The sequence below is a fragment of the Giraffa tippelskirchi genome, chromosome 7 (assembly GCF_054371585.1).
Source record: "Giraffa tippelskirchi isolate mGirTip1 chromosome 7, T2T-mGirTip1v1.2.pri, whole genome shotgun sequence".
Lineage (NCBI taxonomy): Eukaryota > Metazoa > Chordata > Mammalia > Artiodactyla > Giraffidae > Giraffa > Giraffa tippelskirchi.
Window position 1 is genome coordinate 100505378 of NC_137281.1, and position 21435 is coordinate 100526812.

At 41.2% G+C, this 21435-nt stretch overlaps 1 protein-coding gene across 21 annotated transcripts in view; it reads left to right on the plus strand.

Moving 5' to 3' along the window:
• Positions 1–21084, plus strand: part of GANC (glucosidase alpha, neutral C) — a 65233-nt gene extending 44149 nt beyond the window's left edge. For 15 of the 21 annotated variants that reach the window (XR_014058944.1, XR_014058948.1, XR_014058949.1 and 12 more), the window contains 9 exons: positions 918–1019; positions 2360–2603; positions 5949–6013; positions 7700–7776; positions 10326–10400; positions 14053–14166; positions 15394–15506; positions 17995–18098; positions 18705–21084. Coding sequence is in view for 11 of the 21 variants with exons in the window: in XM_081507784.1 (XP_081363910.1) it covers positions 918–1019; positions 2360–2603; positions 5949–6013; positions 7700–7776; positions 10326–10400; positions 14053–14166; positions 15394–15506; positions 17995–18098; positions 18705–18814 (1004 nt within the window). In the remaining 10 variants the exon portion in view is untranslated. Of the gene's footprint in view, positions 1–917; positions 1020–1132; positions 1240–2359; positions 2604–5948; positions 6014–7699; positions 7777–10325; positions 10401–14052; positions 14167–15393; positions 15507–17994; positions 18099–18704 lie in introns of all 21 variants that reach the window. The other 6 variants (XR_014058952.1, XR_014058946.1, XR_014058942.1 and 3 more) reach the window with 2 other exon arrangements.
• The last annotated feature ends 351 nt before the right edge of the window (positions 21085–21435 follow it).

The window sequence follows — 21435 nt, forward strand, 5'->3', positions numbered from 1 at the left end:
GGGCTCTATAAATGTTAACTATTATTATTGCTACTTTATTTTGTCTCCCTCGTGTGGTCTTAAAACCTCTTACAGAGGATTTTGCAGAAAGCAGGGTGACACATAGGCATATAGATCAATGAAACAGAATAGAGAATCCAGAAGGAGTCCAACACATAAATGATCAAATATTTAGCAGCAAAGTTGCCAAAGCAATTCAATAGAGAAAGGAGTTTTTTAAATAAATAGTACTGAAACATGGGGTATCCATATGGGGGAGGGGAGAAGAACCTTAACCCTTCCCTCACACCATACACACAAAATAACTCAAAATGGAATGTAGACTTATATTATAAAAGTTAAAACAAACAAAATGCTTCTAGACAAAAAATGTAGAAAATCTTCGTGACTTTGAGATGTTAGAACACAAAAAGCACAAAACATAAAATTAAAAGATAAATTTGACTTCATCAGAATTTTAAAAAGATATTGTTAAGAAAATGAAAGTGAAAGTCACTCAGTCATATCCGATTCTTTGTGACCCCATGGACTATACAGTCCAGGGAATTCTCCAGGCCAGAATACTGGAGTGGGTAGCCTTTCCCTTCTCCAGGGGAACTTCCCAACCCAGGGATCAAATCCAGGTCTCCCACATTGCAGGCAGATTCTTTACCAGCTGAGCCACCAGGGAAGCCCATTGTTAAGAAAATGAAAGTCAAGTCACAGACTGAGAGAAGACATCTGCAATATACATATATATTTATCAAAGAACTTGTATCCAGAATACATAAAGAACTTTCACAATTAAATAATTAAAAGAAAGAAATGTTTTCCTTTATATTAGTTTGCCTATTACAAATATGGAATCTGAATATGAAATTGAGTACACATGGACTTATTCTTTTTTTCTTTTAATACTTTCTTACTGATGACCAAAGGTGCTGTATGGACAGGTGATAATACAGCAGAATGGAGTTACCTGAAAATTTCTATCCCTATGTTACTTACCCTCAGCGTGACTGGGATCTCTTTTTGTGGAGGTAAGATGATAGCCTCAGCCCTGAAGTGAGAGAAAAATCAAAGCGGGGCGGGGAGGGGGGTTGTTTTCATTAAAGGTGGTCAGAAATCCCTACTTGTGAGTTGTTTTCAACAGAATAAGCGTGGGAAAGAGAAAATGAGGAGAATGGAGAACAGACTAGAGAGCAGAATGAAGGGGACGCTTCAGCACTGCGAGTGTCTCATCTGAACTGAGGACACGAAGTAAAGTCATCAGAAAGCAAGCCAGTGTTCTTTTCCGCATTCCCTTACTGCTCTGTTCCTTCCTTAGACACTCTTGATAACTGAGTTTCTCTTCTTGAAATACTCCTTTTCTATCTGAAAGTGAGAAAAATGGAGAGAACTACAAAGAATTTAGCAAATCAGGATCAGCTATACAGAAATCTTGTGGCATTATATATACATATACACAGACACACTTGGAAAAGATAAAATTTAGTTAAAATAAGATTCTCTGATGGGTTGCCTTCCCCTAATCCTAGTAATTCCCTGCAGATGAGAGATCTCAGTATAGAGATGCTCAACCTGGCTACAGGTCCAGCTGCTCCTTGTTTTCTGTGGGACTGCTGCTGCTAAGTCGCTTCAGTCGTGTCCGACTCTGTGCAACCCCACAGATGGCAGCCCACCAGGCTCCCCTGTCCCTGGGATTCTCCAGGCAAGAACACTGGAGTGGGTTGCCATTTCCTTCTCCAATGCATGAAAGTGAAAAGTGAAAGTGAAGTCGCTCAGTCGTGTCCGACTCTTAGCGTCCCCCTGGACTGCAGGAGTGGGGTGCCATTGCCTTCTCCATTTCTGTGGGACTGGAAGCACTTAATATCACATTTTGATAGATGTGTTTTTTAATGGCACTAGTTCACATTTGACACAAAGAATTTGTCAGGGCTAAGCCTGAATTTTCTCCTTCAACCTCTAATTCTGATTATGTCTCTCTCTTTAGTTCTTTCTATAGTTTTTCTCTTGCTTTCAAACAAAATCAGTTGCCAACCACCCACCCCCACCTCCATCACTAAACACAAGCTTATTGAATCAGGCAGATATTTTGCAGTTTCTGAGTTACCAGGGTTCAGGACAAACAGAAATGTTGATCTTGCAATAAAGCCTTTTGACAGGAAAATAACATATTCAAAGAGCATATTGTCAGATCCCCAAACAGCCTGAGGTTTTTAGTATGTGCTTCCTAATTTGAGGCCACAGTTTGATGCTGTCATTTTGAGTGCACAAACATACTTTTGCCCTATTGGTCTACAAGGCCTTATCTTACCTGTGGGCATCATCTGTTAGACGCCCGGGTGTCTCACTCAGCCTTTCTTTACTGACTAATCAGCGGATGTAGGTGGCTTCATCGGGGATCCAGAGGCAGAGCTGCTAGTGCGGTGGTACCAGGCGGGAGCCTACCAGCCCTTCTTCCGTGGCCATGCCACCATGAACACCAAGCGACGGGAACCCTGGCTCTTTGGGGAGGAGCACACCCGGCTCATCCGAGAAGCCATCAGAGAGCGCTACACCCTCCTGCCCTACTGGTATTCTCTGTTCTACTCTGCACACATGGCTTCTCAACCTGTCATGAGGTAAACAGGCTTCACCACCACCCCAGTAACCAGTCTCTACCAGAAGATCCCCTCAGCCACTGGCAATGGAGTAATTACAGTGATTGCAAAAGAAAAGCCAGGTGTTTAACCAAGTGTCAGTCAGGTTACTGAGCACCAGCTGTGAGCAGGGTCAGGCATAGAGGTCACAGAAGATAAAAACTAGATCTCCTGCTATTTGGTGATTCAAGCATTAATATTTGGTGAGTGTTAGTCACTTAGTCATGTCCGACTCTTTGTAACCTTTGAATAGTAGCCTCTGTCCATGGAATTCTCCAGGCAAGAATACTGGAGTGGGGTAGCCATTCCCTTCGCCAGGGCATCTTCCCAGACCAGGGATTGAACCTGTGTCTCCTGTACTGCAGGCAGATTCTTTACCATCCAAGCCACCAGGGAAACCCATAATATTTAGTAGGGGACAGAAATAGAAGGAAAGAAGGAAGAGAGAGGAAGGAAGAGAAAGAAAAGATAACGTGACTTTGTGCTTCAGTTCGTCTAGTATTTAACCCATGTAAGGAAACAAAACATGCCACCCCAAAATGTGTCTTTTCGGCTTGAGGATTCTTAGGAGCTGATTGTTTCTAAACAGACAAAAGGCTCAGGAAGTCTTTCTTTTTCACCTCCTCCTTAAATGCCTATAAGAATTTAGATAAAGAGCTTGGTCCAGGAAGTACATTATTACCAGAGATAACTACAAGGAATATGAGCTAAGCATGGAAGGGGGAAGCTGGGAACTCAAGTCCTCTCTGTGTCCTATTGTCTTTGCATGGCCCAGCAAATGTTTGTTTATCAAACATTTGTTTTTCCATCTCCAAGTGAATATCTTGCCTCATTTTTGGTTTTTTATCTTTTTTTTTTTGGCTGCACCGTGAGGCATGTGGGATCTTAGTTCCCTGACCAGGGATAGAACCCATGCGCCCTGCAGGGGAAGCACAGAGTCTTAACCACTGGACTGCCAGGGGAAGTTTCCTTCCTCCCCTTTGAAGTCCCAAACCTCACTCACTTCACCTTCTCTCAGGTGTTATATCAGCCTCAATTGCCTGTCTTGTCTTTAGGCAGTATATTTTTATGGAGCTCCTGTTTATACATTATTAAATTTGATTTTCTACTGTTAAACTCTGTCTTGTCAACTTTATTCTTAGACCAGTCAGAAAAACCTAGAAGGACAGAGGAAAGTAACTTTTCATCCCCCACACCCACAAGTATTCTCTCATGAAGAACAACTTATTCTGCCAGTCTTAGCTCTCTCTTACCCTTAGGGCTTTTCCTGGTATATAAATTATATTCTGATTCTATCTTGAAAGCAAGATATGAATGCCAACTTTCTGGGTGAGAGAACAGTACACACAGAGACACACATAGTACATCAAGACCTCTAGATCAGCAGTTCCTCAGCCTGACTCAGATCAGAATCACCTGGGGAGCTTTTTTTAAAATACAGATTCCCAGGCCAGACCTCCAAACCTATTATGAGTCCCTTGGTTAAGTTCCAGAGATCGATGTTTGTTGGAAGTTTTCCTGGTAATTTTAGACATCAGCCAAGTTTAGATGCTTTGTTACTATTTAATAGCAAAGGAATATATTATTACAAAGGCTAGTGAATAAAATGAAAATGTTTCTCTTATTAAAAAGTATCTTTCCCTCATGAAATTGAAAGCAACATTAGAACCATGAAGTCAATATCCAGAGATATTGAAAGTTTTGTGATTTTAATAAGCCCAAATGCCTCCTACTTAGTTGTGTACAACAGTAACAATAAAACAAAACCCAAACACCGCACAAGTTTCTGAAACCTCCAAAAATGTTGCCAAAGAAAAACCAATTCTTTTCACTTAGATAATGATTAAGGATTCATGAAAAGCAGTGACAATTAAAAAATGGCACAGATTCTACATTATGAAATTCAGTTTTACCAACATTTAAGTTTGGTAGAAACCAATACAATACAGAAAGTGAAGAAGAACTAAAGAGCCTCTTGGTGAAAGTGAAAGAGGAGAGTGAAAAAGTTGGCTTAAAGTACAACATTCAGAAAACTAAGATCATGGCATCTGGTCCCATCACTTCATGGGATATAGATGGGGAAACAGTGGAAACAGCAGCTGACTTTATTTTTTTGGGCTCCAAAATCACTGCAGATGGTGACTGCAGCCATGAAATTAAAAGATGCTTACTCCTTGGAAGGAAAGTTATGATCAACATAGACTGCATATTAAAAAGCAGAGACATTACTTTGCCAACAAAGGTCCATCTAGTCAAGGCTATGGTTTTTCCAGTAGTCATGTATGGATGTGAGAATTGGACTATAAAGAAAGCTGAGTGCTGAAGAATTGATGCTTTTGAACTGTGGTGTTGGAGAAGACTCTTGAGAGTCCCTTGGACTGCAAGGAGATCCACCCAGTCCATCCTAAAGGAGATCAGTCCTGGATGTTCATTGGAAGGACTGACACTGAAGCTGAAACTCCAATACTTTGGCCACCTGATGCGAAGAGCTGCCTCATTTGAAAAGACCCTGATGCTGGGCTAGATTGAAGGCAGGAGGAGAAGGGGACGACAGAGGATGAGATGATTGGATGGCATCACCGACTCAAGGGAGATGAGTTTGAGTAAACTCCGGTAGTTGGTGACGGACAGGGAGGCCTGGTGTGCTGTGGTCCATGGGGTTGTAAAGACTCAGACATGACTGAGCCACTGAACTGAACTGAACACAATACAGTTAAGCAATTATCCTTCAATTAAAAATAAATTAATTATAAAAAACATTTAGTTTGTTTTACACCAAACATGTTAGGCATTAGGCAAAGTTCCGATTATGCCTGTCAGAGTAATTTAGTGCTCAACAATGAGAACGAGAAGTTTCAGGTACTAGAATTCTCAAGCTTTAATTGGACCATTTAAGCTAACAGATAGCTCTTTCACACAAGAAAAGTATATAGTAATCATAACAAGGAGACCCCAGTTGGTGCTAGTGATAAAGAACCCACCTGCCAATGCAGGAGATGTAAGAGACTGGGTTCGATCCCTGGGTCTAGAAGATCCCCTGAAGAAGGGAATGCAAACCACTCCAGTATTCTTGCCTGAGAAATCCCATGGACAGAGGAGCCTGATGGGCTATATAGCCCATGAAGCTGCAAAGAGTTGAACAAGACTTAGCAACTAAACAACAACAACAATCATAACCAGTGCTCATAAAATCTTGACTCATATGAAAAGAGTCTTGACTTTTTCCAATTTCCTCTGAATAGTTTATGAAACTGAAAATATGAGTGATTGAATTATAAAAAAAATCTAATGATGTTGAAGTAAGAAATTTCTTTTTTTTTTCCCCAGGCCTCTGTGGGTAGAGTTCCCTAATGAATTAGAGACTTTTAGTGTGGAAGATGAATACATGCTGGGTGAGCATTTCTGGATTAATTTTACTTATGATAAATACTATAATTATGTTTTTCTTATTATATTTTCTAGTATAGGAACACTAAAAAATCCCTAGTCTCAAGAAAGCCAAAAAGAAAAGAAACTTCATCACCAAGATTTTTAGCGTATTGGTGGGATCCCAACTCTATTCTTTTTGTCATGTAGTGCTTCTCATAACATGTTAACATCATATAAACCCATTCCGTTTGTGAATGCAATTTGGGATTCTTGTTCAGAGTCCACCTCTAAGCCGTAAGATACCACCACAGGGAAGGGAAGTAGAAAAAAGTAAACCAGATAGTTATCATTGTAAAGAGCCAGAAGAGCTTATTTCATATGTAAAACAGGACTGGGGTTGTTTGTTTGTTTTTGGTTGGCCTCTTTAATAGGAGTTAATCAAATTTGGAACAGGGAAGTTTATCATTTGGGTAATGTGTTCAAGAGGCCAGGCTTGACAGAGAGTTGCCCAGAAGGTGAAGTCTGTTTCTAAAGAGTAGAACCCCCAAAATGTAAAAAACCTATCTCTTTAGGTCTCCACTCATCCCTGGGTCTCAAGTTAAACAGCTACTACTTCCTTAGAGAAAATGTCCCTGACCAAAATCGCTTCCTAATATCTAATTCCACCTGCCTTAGTCAAAGTCAGTTCCTCTTGATACATAATTTTCATTCCGTTTTGTACTTTTGCCGGTTTACTTTTGCTCTAATTAATTTGTAATTACTTGTTTAGTATCTGTTTTTGACTGTAAACTTGATGAAGGCAGGGACCATGTCTGTCTAATTTGAAGCTACATTCCTCGAGCCTAGCACAGTGCCTGGTACTCAGCAGAATTCATTGAATATTTGTTGAATTAAATAGTGAGTTCGTAATTGGATGAATTTTACATATGCTAGTGCCAAGATCAAAACAAAATTAATAATCCAGATTTCCTTTAAGAGAATTATTGTTTTTCTGATGATACCTGCCCAAGAAAGAGGGCCTGAATATCTATGCAGACCGCATTTCTGGGTCACAGTTGTAGACTCACCACATTCAAAGTAACATATAGCAAACAATGAAGCACTTGGAGAAGTGAAATGGTGCTTTCATACTACAGTTGCACACAAAGTGAGACTATGCTGGACTATGTCAGGGTCCCTCCCTGTAATCCTAATACACCATAAGTGAATTAATGATAGGCAATGATACAGTCATCTCTGATCACCTGTCCTCTTTCTAACTAACAATACATCTCCCTGAGGAATCATTGGTTCAACTCACCAGGATCTCTGCCTTTAAGAAGTTCAGTTGAGTGGTCTTTGTAACCACAAAAGCATTCAATTAAGAGAGCAGCATTGAAACATATACATTACCATATGTAAAATTACATAGCCATTGGAAATTTGCTGTATGACACAGGAAGCTCAAATCTGGTGCTCTGTGACAACCTAGAGGGGTGGGATGGAGTGGAAGGTAGGAGGTGGGAGAGAGGTTCAAAAAGGAGAGGACATATGTATACCTAAGGCTGATGCATGTTGACATGTGGCAGAGACCAACATAACCACTTAAAGCAATTGTCCTCCAATTACAAATAAATATATTTAAATTTTAAATTTTTTTTTAAAAAGAGAAGGGATATTTTCAGACCTCTTATAATGATATTCAACTTTATTTCTTCTCCACTTTTCAGGAAGTACTTTATTGGTTCATCCAGTCACAGAACCAAAAGCTACTGTGGTTGATGTGTTTCTGCCAGGGTCAAGTGAGGTAACAGTAAACAACAAACATCCGCATACCTTACGTGTATTGAATCTCTTCCTTTCGAACTTGGTGGCTTAAAACGACAAAAATTTATGCTCTCACAATACCAGAGGCTTGAAGTCCAAAATCACGGTGTGGGCAGAGTTGGTTCCTCCTGGAGGTTCTGAGGGAGAGTCTGTGCCATGCCACTCTCCATGCTCCCCGCTTCTGGGGGCTGCCTGCGCTCTTGGCATTCCTTGGCTTGTACCCACCTCACTTCAGTCTATGCCTCCATCTTCACTGTGTGTGTCTGTGTCTCCTCTCCCATCTGTCTCTTACAAGACACTTGTGATGATATTTAGAGCCTATCTAAATAATTCCAGATAATTTCCTTATCTTAAGATCCTCAATTTAGTCAAATCTGTTCCCATAAAGGTAATATTCACTCCTTCCAGGGATTAGGAAGCAAATACATCTTTTTGAAGGGCCACCATTCAGCCCACTACACCTGTCATCACTGGTATGACAATAACCAGGCTTTTCTACATTAAGCCCATGAATGATGTTCTTTCTGCTTGGTTTCTCTAGTAATTTTTAGTTCTGAAGGTGGGGGCTCTTTACAAAGGTTCCCCTGCCAAGCAGAAACCTGAGAAAAAGGTTAAATATTACAACAGCTAAATGAATTGGCCTGCCAAGCATTTCTGCTGAGAGTTTCTTAAATTAATTCTAAGTACAGGCTCCCATTAAGAGGAACTAGCTCCCTGTCTGACTTTGCCACAATTTCTATTAATGACCTGTTATCATTTCAATCACACGGTTATGACTATGTAGCCTATTCTTTCAACACTGTTTCCAGGAGTGTTCTGTGATTGTTTCTCTTGCTACATCTTCCCAAAGCCTGGGTAGGAGAGTCAAGCTGCTTCTTGCTGGTCAGCTAGTAAAGCACCACAACAGGCAGAGAGCTATCTAACAGCCTGGCTGTCACCTTCCCGTGTTTCTGTACAGCATATTCCCTCTCCTGCAAGTCTCTTTCTTGGGGAGGCCTTCTCTGATGTCCTCTTTAAGATCACAGGCCACTCCCATTGCCCCTGGTACTGTGCAGTTCTCCTTCATCCTTTATTTGTTTCCATAGAACATGCCATTTTAAACATCCTAATATTTACTTTTATGTTTTGTTTATTATTTATCTCTCCCATTAGAATGTTAGCTTTTTGAAGGCCATGATTTTTGTCTGTTAATGGCCTCTCATTAATGGCCTATCTGTTAATGTATCCCTCGCATCTAGACATGTGGCACATAGTAGGCCATCTGTAAGTACTTGCTGGGTGAGGAGCTTAGTAACTAAGCTCTGGGTCTAATCTACATGGTGTTTTGTACCAGTTGTACCCTTCTTAGGCTGGGGATCTTTGATTATAGTACCACACACTATACCTCTCATTTCAATCAGACTGGAAATGGTTGATGGGTAATCCCCAAATCTTGTTTGAATCCTTTTTTTTTTTTTTAAAAAAAAAAACCTTTCACTCTCACCAATTCTTTATCTTGAGCTACTAGAATTCACCAAAGAAAGACATTACAAGGAAAGATAGCTAAGGGATTATCCCTTGTAAACACAGACACAGAAATCCTTGACAATACATTAGGAAACTGAATCCAGACAAAGATAATACTTCATGACAAGGTAGGACTGATCCAGTTGAATTAAGAGTTCACTGCAGCTGACAATTGTCAGGGAACAGCCCTCTCACAGTCATGACAGGACAGTAACATATTCAACATCCCAGCTTTATACAGGCTCTGGTAATCCCAGGAGGTGAACTGTGCCTGCCAGAAATTATATTGGACTAGAAGAGAGAAAAAGGTTTTCTTTTCATCCTTAAGATAGTATCTTAAAGATTTATCCCATCAAATTACTTTGGTAGGAGCTTTTTGGTACTTTAGCATGTAAACCCCCTTGATGGGCATCTCAGATAAGAGTTTGAACCTCATCCCTGAATTGTACTCTGTTTTTAAAAAATGACACTGTATTAGTAATCCAAATTTCTATTTGTTTTTCTCTAAGGTCTGTTTCCTTGTCAGATACTTTTTTCTCCTGCCTCATTTGTAATTTATTTGCTTGCAGTGTGCTTTTCTGTTTTGTTGTTGTTTTCTCTCTTCCATCATCTTTTTCATTGTAAGATCATTACGTTTTTATCAGCCATTTGAACTATAAAATCCATGAGGTCAGGTTCTATGTCTTTCTGTTCACTCGTGTGTACCCAGCAATGCTGGGCACATGGTAGATTGTTCAGTAAATAACTTTTGGATGGATGAATGGAAAAATGAATGGCCTTTTACTTGGCTTAATCCATCACAGTACTAGGTTAGTCAGTCCTTTGGGATTTTCTTAAAAGCATATGTTCTCTCTAACTTCTAGTCAAGATTTTTTAAATTATACTTAAAAAAAAATTTTTGATTATACTTGTTTTAGCTTTCTGGTTATTTGAAATCCAAATAAATGGATGTTTAACAAATAATGAAATCATGAGCAAAATGAGCTTATACACATTTTTTCACTAGGGTCTATTTCTTTTCAGATTTGGTATGACTCTAAGACATTTGCTCACTGGAAAGGAGCATGCACAGTAAAGATCCCAGTAACCTTGGACTCTGTAAGCTATTTTCAGACTGTTATTTTTACCTATTGTGCTGATTAGTCTACTCAGGCTGCCATGACAAAATACCATAGACTGACTGGCTTCAACAATAGAAAGTTATTTTCTCATGGTTCTGGAGGCTGGAAGCCCCAGATCAAGGGGCCAACCAGTTTGGTTCCTGGTGAGGGATTTCTTCCTGGCATGGAGACAGACACCTTCTTGATGCATCCTCTTATGGTAGAGGGAGTGTGTGCTCTTGTGTCTTTTATGACACTAATCATTTGGATCAGGGCCCCACTCCTATGATTTCATTTAATCGTAATTACCTCTGTAAATGTCTCCAAATACAGTCACACTGGAGCTTGGGGCTTCCCTATGTGAATTTTGTGGGGACACATTCAGTTCATAACATGTGCCTTCATAGAAAGAACCAAGGACGTCAGTGTATAGTAACATATACACATGGAGACTGAATGTAGATTAGTAGAGGTGTTCCCTGGTGGTTCAGACGGTAAAGAATCTGCCTGCAATTTGGGAGACCTGGGTCATTTCCTGGGTTGGGAAAATTCCCTGAATTGGGAAGATCCCCTGGAGGAGGGCATGGCAACCCACTCCAGTGTTCTTGCCTGGGGAATCCCCAAGGACAGAGGAGCCTGGTGGGCTACAGTCCATAGTGTCACAAAAAGTTGGACACAACTGAGCAACTAAGCACAGCATACAGCGCAGAACTGAAGGCAGGAAGAGGGTTTGGGGAGCAATGGCGAGTGACCATTAATGGGCACAGGGTTTCTTTTGGAGGGTGATTTTTAATTGATTATGCTGATGGTTGCATGACTCTGAATATACTAAAAACCATTTAATTGTACACTGTAAATGGATGAATTGTATGACGTGAATTTTTATCAATAAAACTACCAAAATGTGAGAGGAAAAAAAGAGTATAAAAATAACATGTACTCTGACTTCACAATTTGGAACACTGAAGACAAACAGTTCTTCCCCATTTATTTACCTTTGTATGTCTAATAAAAATAATCACACTGACAACAGGGAGTAAACACAGTGGTAGCACACATACCATACAGAATATCTTTCTACAGGATCAAGTCAGGAGACATGAGTTTTTAGTTGGACCTCTACGCCCAAGGGGAGGCTATGAATTATGATGCTAGACCCAGAGTGGCCCATCCAGGCTGCATTTCCTTTTTTTAAAATTAATTCATTTGTTATTTACTTGGGTGCATCAGGTCTTAGTTGCAGCACTCGGGGTCTTCATTGTGACATGTGGGATCTCTAGTTGTGGTGCACGGACTCTCTAGTTGCAGTGTGCAGACTTACTTGTCCTGCATGATGTGGGATCTTAGTTCCCCGACCAGGCATGGAACCTGAGTCCCCTGTATTGCAAGGTGAATTTTTAACCACTGGACCACCAGGGAAGTTCCCCAGGCTGCATTTCTGAAGGGAAGTTTGTTCCTGCAACTGAATCACAGCCACTACCAGAGACCTGAAGTAGTGTGAAAATTTTTAAATAGATGTATGTTATTTTTTTTAATTCTCAGCAGCAATATGAACTCCATTATAGAGAAAATGGGGCTTCCCTGGTAGCTCACATGGTAAAGAATCCACCCAGGAGACCTGGGTTCGATTCCTGGGTCAGGAAGGTCCCTTGGAGAAGGGAATAGCATCCCACTCCAGTATTCTTGCCTGGAAAATCCCATGAAAAAAGCAGCCTGACAGGCTATAGTCCATGGGGTCAAAAAGAGTCAGACATGACTGAGCAACTAACATGTTCACGTTCACATAGAGAAAATGATTTCAGATGCCAACTTTCAGATCTAGAATAGACCTTAACATTCATCTACTTGAATCCCTCATGCTTACAGGTGAAGACAGCGAGGTTCAGAGAAGTTAAATTACTTGTCCAGGGTTTCAGCTAAATTGTGGCAGAACTGAGATAAGACCCCAGGTCAATTGGACTACCACTCCAGGGCCCATCCATATTAACTTACTGCCTCATTCTTTGAAGGAAAATAAAAGAAGAAGAAATTGACTGATGAAGGTGGGGAAGTAAATGTGCTTTTACTTCTTGCTGTGAGTCAAGCAGACTGTGGACATCTTGCCTATTCCACCCTCACTGCCAACTTCACGTATACAGCAGTCCCCCTTATCCGAGGCTTCATGTTCCTCAGTTTCAGTTACCTTCAGTCAACTGCGGCCCAAAAGTATTAACTGTGGTCCAGAAACACTAAATGGAAAATTCCAGAAATAATTCATAAGTTTTAAAACTGCATGCTGCCCTGAGGAGCATGATGAAATCTTGTGCCATCCTGCTCCATCCTGCCCAGGACATGACTCATCCCTCTGTCCAGCAGATCCAAGCTGTGTATGCTACCCACTCATTAGTATAGAGGAAGGTATCATTATATAGGGTTCAGTACTCTCCTCGGTCTCAGGCATCCACTCTGGGTCTGGGAACGTATACCCCATAGGGGAAGGGGTGCCTACTGTATTCTAGCTCTTCTCCCCACTTGCAGCTTACTCAGAGCAAAGTATAAGCCCTCACATGATCCAGGGAGCTTCCTAAGAGAGGACTACCCTGGGAGGCATGGAACCTACTGGGCTATCCTTGCCGGGAGTGCTATTCCAGAAGACTCATGCCTACAGCCCTGTTGTCAGAGTCACGTCACGTGCCCTTGGCAGCTTCTATAACAGAAATTTCACAGATTCACCCTCAGAATTGAGCCAGTCATCCTAGTGATGCAGGGAAGCAGGGAGCAAGAAGTGTATAGGCTAAAGTAGGGACAACAGTCGTCTATCCCAACCCAAGAAACCACCATCTTTTATAAACACATACACATGTATATCTGGGCCTGCTTGCATAGACATAAAAATCTCCTCTTTAGCAGGGTCCTAAAAATAAACTTGTTTGTTATATTGACAGGAAAATTAAAAATACAATGCAGGAAAGGCTACCTATAGGATAGTCAGAATAGATAATAAATTGATGGAGCGTGAGAAGTTTTCCCTAATAATTTTTTAAATGAACCATTTTTAATATTTGAACTCTTTTCCTTTTAATGCCAGGGCCTGCGGTAAGCTACAAGCTGGGAGAAAAGTAAGAATACAGTTGACCCCCTTCCCCATGAGGGATATGTTCCAAGACCCCAGATGGATGCCTGAAACCGAGGAGAGTACAGAACACTATATAAAGATATTTTCCCCTATATTAATGAATTTGTGTTCACAAATTTATTTTGCTTTTGAGTCTACATTTATAAAGAATGTATAATGGGACTTTCCTGGCAGTCCAGTGGTTAAGAATCCACCTGCCAATTTAGGATACATGGGTTCCATCCCTGCTCTGGGAAGATCCCACATGTCACAGGGCGACTAAGCCTATGCACCACAACTACTGAACCTGTGCACTCTGGAGCCTGTGCTCCACAACAAGAGAAGCCACCACAGTGAGAAGTGTGCACTCAACAACTAGAGAGTGGTCTGTGTTCAGTGCAACTAGAGAGAGCCCAAGCACAGCAACAAAGACCCAGCACAGCCAAAACTAACTAAATAAAAATTTTTTAAAAAGAATGTATAATGAAATATTTTAAAAGCCTACTTTGAAATTGCCTTATATGAATCCTCCTCTGAGAGTATTGTCCTATTGTAGATACCAGTGTTTCAACGTGGCGGAAGTGTGGTACCAGTAAAGACCACTATAGGAAGATCCACAGGCTGCATGACTGATTCCCCGTATGGACTCCGAGTTGCCCTAAGCACTAAGGTACTTGAAAAATATTACTTTTACACCTCTTGTGTGTTACGACTCTATCTCTTTACAGTGGTAGTCTTGAGTGTATAAAAGTGGTGAAGCCCATCTATGGGATAGGTGCTTCTGATGTTTGTCTAGAAATCAAAGTTTTGAATCATTTCTGCATCATTGTCCAACTTATCTAACTTTCCTGGAATTGTTCTTCAGGGAACTCTGAGAACTAGAAATGATAGAAATTTCCTCTAGGGCACTGTGACTCTTGGTGCTCTGCAGCTTGGCATTGATTACCACTGGACTGAAAGCTTATTGGGCCATAGGCAGTCTGCCATGTGGATTAGCCCTGACTCTCAGTCTCCAGTAAAAGGGTCCTGTGTCTATGCAACATTCCAGGGATGCAGCCCCACACACAACAACTTCCATTCTCACTGGATGGCTCAAACAACTACAGTCTCCTAGGGTAAGGCCTGGAAGGATCCAGAATTGATCTATTCCTTTGAGGAGATCTTTTGAGCTGAATGAGGCCTATAGCAGATTCCTCTCCTAACCGTTAGCCAGAATACAATGCCAAACACAAATCTTCACTCTTAAGCAAATGTTATAATTCACTTTCTTTTTCTTACATCTTTCTTTTCCATCCATTTCTTTTAAGCATGTCTTCTTGGGTCAAACTATGGGCCTTGGGCCCATGGGAGGCCATGGAATAAATTACAAGAGACTTGAGGTCCATAGCTCATGAAGCATTGTCAGTAACAAGGAACTGCCATATGGAGTGCTGTGACATTGTCTGACATGCAAAAGGGATCCTCCTACCAAAAGACAGTAGGAACTAGGCACCATTCTCCAAATGGAGGTTCTTCTAAAAATAGCTGATCTCGTCCATTATATACTTTTTCCTTTTAACTTCAGTTTCTTTGGGTGAACATTTCTTGACCTGTTGTCATATTTTAGGGTAGTATTTTTGAAGTCACCTATGCCACTGACCATAGTTCACAGTTTAAATGTCTTTCAACAAAGCCTAACTCTCTGTGCCTCCTCTTGTGTGACTTCCTTATTCATATTATTTCACAAATGGGTATTGAGTGTTTATATATTTTATGACTACTTTGTACAGCTTTAATATTAAGCAGTTGTTCAACATAATTTTTCACAGATTTTGTAATCAGTTATTTCCTTTAGGGAGTGACAGTCTTTTCTAAGAAAGCTATTACATGAGCATACTCTCTGTGATTCACTCTCCAGGGTTCTGCCACGGGTGAATTCTATCTCGATGATGGCCATTCTTTCCAATACCTCCACCAGAAGCAGTTCTTGCACAGGAAGTTTTCATTTTCCAAAGGTGTTTTGACCAACAGGTAATGGCAGCTAAACAAGCCCTGTGCTTTCTTAAATAAAATATGCTATCCATTTGCTATCCTTAAATGCACAGCTGATGTTTTAAGGTACTATTTTTAAAAATTAATGATGAAGGCCATTTGTATTTTTCTTCTTTTCTTCCAGATTCGTTAATGTATGGTTTAGAAATAAAATTTTAATATAAATATACAAGTATAGTATACAAATACAATTGTAGTATGTTTAAAGTGTACAGTGTGATGACTTGATATATGTATACATTGTGGAAGTATTCCCCTCATCAAGTTAATTAACACATCCATCACCTCACATGTTTAACCTTTTTTTCTGCCTTTTGATGAGAACACAAGTTCTACTCTCTTAGCAAATTTCAGTTTTGCAATACAGGATTATCAACTGTATTTGCCATGTTATATATTTGCTTCTCAAACCTTATTCATCTTATAACTGAAAGTCTGTACTCTTCTACCAGGCTCTCCCTACTTCCCCCACCCCTCAGCCCATAGCAACCACCATTTTACTCTGTTTCTATGAGTTCAACTGTTTTTTCCTTTTTTTCTTTTTTTTCACATTCCACATATAAGTGATGCCATTCATCACTTTGTTGAATATTTCAGTTCACTTCTTGTACTATTCAGGTCTGTGTTTTGTTAGGTACTTTTTAATATTTTCCATATGTATTGAAATTCTCACTTTGTTCATGCATTGCTCTTTGAACTTGGTGAGCATCCTTGTGACCATTGGTTTGAACTATCTATCAGGTAAACAATTTATCTATTTCATTAAGGTGAGTTTCTGTAGATTAATCATGTCCTTTTGTTAAGAACATGTTCTCCTGTTTCATCTGCCTTGACTCCTGGTGTTGTTTCTCACATTAGATAAGACAGCCATGTCTTCCAGTCTTTACAGACTGGCCTCATGTAAGAGATGATCCTCATTGATCAGCCTGTCCTGAGCTCCTTATAGCTTCCAGACCTTTGTGATTATCCACACTGCCATGTTTGTTCTTAGTGACTGCCAGTAGTTGAGGATATGCTGAGACCCATCCATATCCCAAAGGGGCATATTTTAGTCATCACCTAGATACAGGCTGATTAGAACCTTCAGACAGTAGCTGGGAAAGTATGCAGTTAGATTCTTTCCAGGAAGAACCTGGGAGATGGATATTTTTGCCTGCGCCCTCTGCACTGAGCCCTGGGGGGCTAGCCACACTGCCTATTAACAACTGCTTCTTTATTTGCTGTAATTAATTCTGTTGGCTTTCAGAGTGAGGTGATTTGAGAGCCTGTCTCTCCAGGTGGGAGCCTTGAAAGGATGGACACTGGAAGTGTGATCCAAACCTTTTACTTTTTCTGGAGAAGCTAGGAGTTGCACATTCCTTCCCAATTGTATGGGACTATGTCAGGGGTGGGACTTCCCTGGTAGCTCAGCGGTAAAGAATCCACCTGCAATGCAGGAGTCACAGGAGATGCAGGTTCATTCCCTGGGTTGAAAAGATTCCCTGGAGGAGGGCATGGCAACTCACTCTAGTTTTCTTGCCTAGAGAATCCCCATGGACAGAGGAGCCTGGAGCCTACAGTCCATAGGGTCACAAAGAGTCGGATACAATTGAAGTGACTTAGCACGCAAACATGCTAGGGGTGGGAGTTATATGGAAAGTGTGTCTCAGCCTTTCCTGCTTGTTTTGATGTGGGTATTTTCTTAGTCACCCAGTGTGCAGGAGTCACTCAGCTAGTTTTCTGGTTTCTCTCAAAGAGAATTGTTCCATGCGTAGCTTTATATTCAGTGCATCCATAGGAAAAGGGAAATTCAGGAGCCTCTTACATTGCCACTTTGGTCTGGAGCCCCCTGGGAGTATTTTTCAATCACTCTATGAACATCCCTTCCTTATTGTCTTCATCTTCCTTTGCTTCCTTCTCTGAAAAATGAAAAAGAATTCAGTATAAATTCCTATTAATCCCATTTATTCATCTATTTAAATATTCATTAAGGATCTGATTTCTCGCAATTTGATTGCAGCATCCAAGTCACATTTTGGACTTCATTGTCCTTAAGTAATGTCCCTCCAAATGGCTTGTTAGGTGAAGACTACTGGTTAGCTTGGGCTTCCCAGATGACTCAGTGGTAAACAATCCGCCTGCCATAACAGGAGACACAGCAGACGTGGGTTTGATCCCTGGGTCAGGAAGATCTCCTGGAGTAGGAAATGGCAACCTATTTCAGTATTCTTGCCTGGAAAATTCCATGGACAGAGGAGCCTGGTTCACGGAGTTGCAAAGAGTCAGACACGACTAAGCACGTGTGCACTGGTTAGCTTGTCTTCACATATAGAGTCATCTTTTTCCATCTCTTCATCCTAGTAAATGTGACAGCTATATGTTTCATGCCTCCATAGGCATGAAAGATGGGAGGGGATGGTGATCTGGTAGCCAGTCCAAACCCCTGTTCCTCTCCTTTTCCTAATGTCATTTGTTGTATCTATTCCAGTTGTGCCGACGAGAGGGGTCATTATCCCAGCAAGTGTGTGGTGGAGCAGATCTTGGTCCTAGGCCTCAAGAAGCAGCCATCTTCTGTGACTGCCCACTCAGCTGGTGAGGAAACAGGCCACTTGGTTCTATAAGTATAGAAGTATTTGCCGTGAAGAGATGGTTAGTCTAAAGCTGATGTAATGTGCTTAGCCAAGCGGACTCTGCTCTTTCTGGCAAGAGTCAAATATACTAGTGTCTAGAGGGGACAAGGCCATCCTGCTTCTCTCTTCATCAACTGTCTTTCTGCTCATTGTAAGTTGTTAATATTTTCCTGAGGGAAATCATTTGGGGCTTGAAATAATATTGTAGCTTCTCTGAATATTTGTTTCAAACTGTAGGTATCTGAAGTCATAGGGAATCCTACTGATATTTATTGAGTTTCTTAAAGGACCTGGGACAGGATATATCTTTTTTTAACCTACTGAATTTGCTGGACAAATCCCTTTGCTCCTTACACTTTCTTGTCATTCAGTCTTTTACTCAAAACACTGGAGTGCTTCATGTTTTAAAAATTCATGGAAGTCCAGGGGTACAAGTGGTATTAATTTGGATTCTCCTATATGGAATATAAGATTTTGTGATAGAGACAGAAACATTTTAAATTCAAAGAAAAGACATTTCTTTCCTGGATAGTCAACAGACTTTCCCTTTTACTGTTTGGATCTCTAGATGGCAGCGCTCAGCCTGTGGCTTTTACATACTATGCCGCAACATCCACCCTGAACCTGGAGACGCTCTCGCTGAACATTGGTGCTGACTGGACGGTGCACATCCAGTGACGGAGCAGTGCACCTGGTGACTAGAGCCAGGGGCAGCTGCGCCTCTCTGCCTTCCCCGGTGCCTACTTTGCAATTTGTGCCACATGCTAATTGACTTCTCTGGCTTAAAGTCATCTTTCATTAGTCACAGTTTATTAGTGAACAGTAGATTTCAGATTTTTCAGATGTTACACATTCTTAGATGTGCTAGGAATCATATTCTTGGTGTCACATACCACTTCTACATGCAAGTGGCCCAGAGACATTTATAGCATTCACAGACCTCGCGTTGCTCCTTGGGCCATAGCCTGGGGTATGTGCTGTGGCCCAGTGGGCAGCTTCTCTTTGAGCACAGCTGGGTGAGTTTGTTTCAAGTGACAGGTGGGCCAAGCCCACCTTGTGTGGCCCATTTGTGGAAACTTTTCTCAGTCCATGTGGCCGAGCCACTCCAGCTCCAGCAGCTGAGCTGCTCAAGGTCTCTCTCGAAGTGGACAGTGGCCTCTGGTAACCACCGCCCCAGATATCTTTAACCTACTTAGACATGGGCAAGGCAGCCCTTTTCTACTTGCACTGTATGTACTGCAGCAACAGGGAGTTACTCTACCTTGGAGACTGAAAAGCTGGCTTAAAACTCAATATTCAGAAAACTAAGATCATGGCATCTGGTCCCATCATTTCATGGCAAATAGATGGGAAAACAATGGAAACAGTCACAGACTTTATTTTCTTGGGCTCCAAAATCACTGTAGATGGTGACTGCAGCCATGCAATTAAAAGATGCTTGTTTCTTGGAAGAAAAGCTGTGACCAACCTAGACAGCATATTAAAAAGCAGAGACATGACTTTGCCAACAAAGGTCCGTCTAGTCAAAGCAATGGTTTTTCCAGTGGTCATGTATGGATGACTTAGACCACAAGTGGGGAGAGTTGGACCACAAAGAAAGCTGAGCGCTGAAGAATTGATGCTTTTGAACTGTGGTGTTGAAGAAGACTCTTGAGAGTCCCTTGGTCTGCAAAAAGATCGAACCAGTCAATCCTAAAGGAAATCAGTCCTGAATATTCATTGGAAGGACTGATGCTGAAGCTCCAATACTTTGGCCACCTAATGCGAAGAACTGACTCACTGGAAAAGACCCTGATGCTGGGAAAGATTGAAGGCAGGAGGAGAAGGGGATGACAGATGGTTGGATGGGATCACCAACTCGATGGACATGAGTTTGAGCAAGCTCCAGGAGTTAGCGATGGACAGGGAAGCCTGGCGTGCTGCAGTCCATGGGGTTGCAAAGAGTCAGACATGACTAAGTGACTGAACTAAAGTGAGAGACTGAATCAAGAGCACAAAGGGATTCTTTTACTTGTCATGTTTTTTGGATCTCCAAAGTTCCAGATTAATCTCCTTAAAATTCTAATCTCTTAATATTGGTTTTATTAAATACTGTCTACTACCCAAAGATTGTTTGTAACATGAATAAGCTATAATTTAAATTAATAACATAAATACCCACCATCAAACTTCAGAATAAGAACATAGGACTAGACTGAGAGTGAGGTAAGTGAGACACTTGCCTGGGACAGAAAATTTTCGGGGATGCCCAAATTCACCACAATCAAAATAAATAATACTTTAATGTAATATTTTAAAAATCAACACTAAAAGAAAAAAAATCCATGATGAACAAATCACAATTTTAAATAAGGGCATGATCAATATACCACATTTTATGTTTGACTCAGATCCCAGCACAGCTTGGCATGGGCTGGAGCACTACACCACAGCAGCCCCTTGGGGAGGTCCCCAGGGTCTCCCTGCGGCCACAGCGTCTGCTGGGGCAGCCTTGTATCCTCAGCTCTACTCAACATACACACTTGCTTATCAGGCATCCTCCACTTAGCAACTTGCCAATCGCCACCCCAGTGCCTTCTGTTCCCTGGACCCAATATCCACTGCCTGCCCTCTCTGTATGCAGATCCTACCATCTGTCCAGGCCCAACTCAAATCCCACTTTCCCATAGAGCCTTTCTAACTCCCTAACACCCACAACTCCCCTTTACCCCAAGCAGTGATTTTGCCCTTCTCTGACAGGCAGCCCCACTTCTACATAATATGCAGTCTGATGAACATTCTCAGGGATGGTCCCTCAGTGTTTCAGGTTCATCTGTCTCGTTCCCCTATTAGATGGCATGTTCTCCAAGATCATGTTATATTTCTCTTGTATTTACCAGAGCACCATTATACTTGACTTTTAGTAATGATTGGCTGACTGATGGATTGATTAAAAATTGAGAATTGAATATGCTTGTTTCTGCTTGACTTTTATGACATAGGACTCTTCCCTCCAGATATAGTAAATGTTGTACATTTCCCAGTGGACACATTTCATTGTATCAGTTGAGCTTTGCACTATATATAAGTACACATAGACACATGCAGGTTCTTTGTTCCTATCTCTGCAAGTTTTACAATTAAGGAGAAAGGATGAAATCTCCATTGGCTGAAGTTTTATTTCCCAACTTCAGATTTCCCTGTCAACCTAATTGGAAAAGACCCTGATTCTGTGCAAGATTGAAGGCAGAAGGAGATGGAGATGACAGAGGATGAGATGGTTGGATGGCATCACTGACTCTGTGGACATGCGTTTGAGC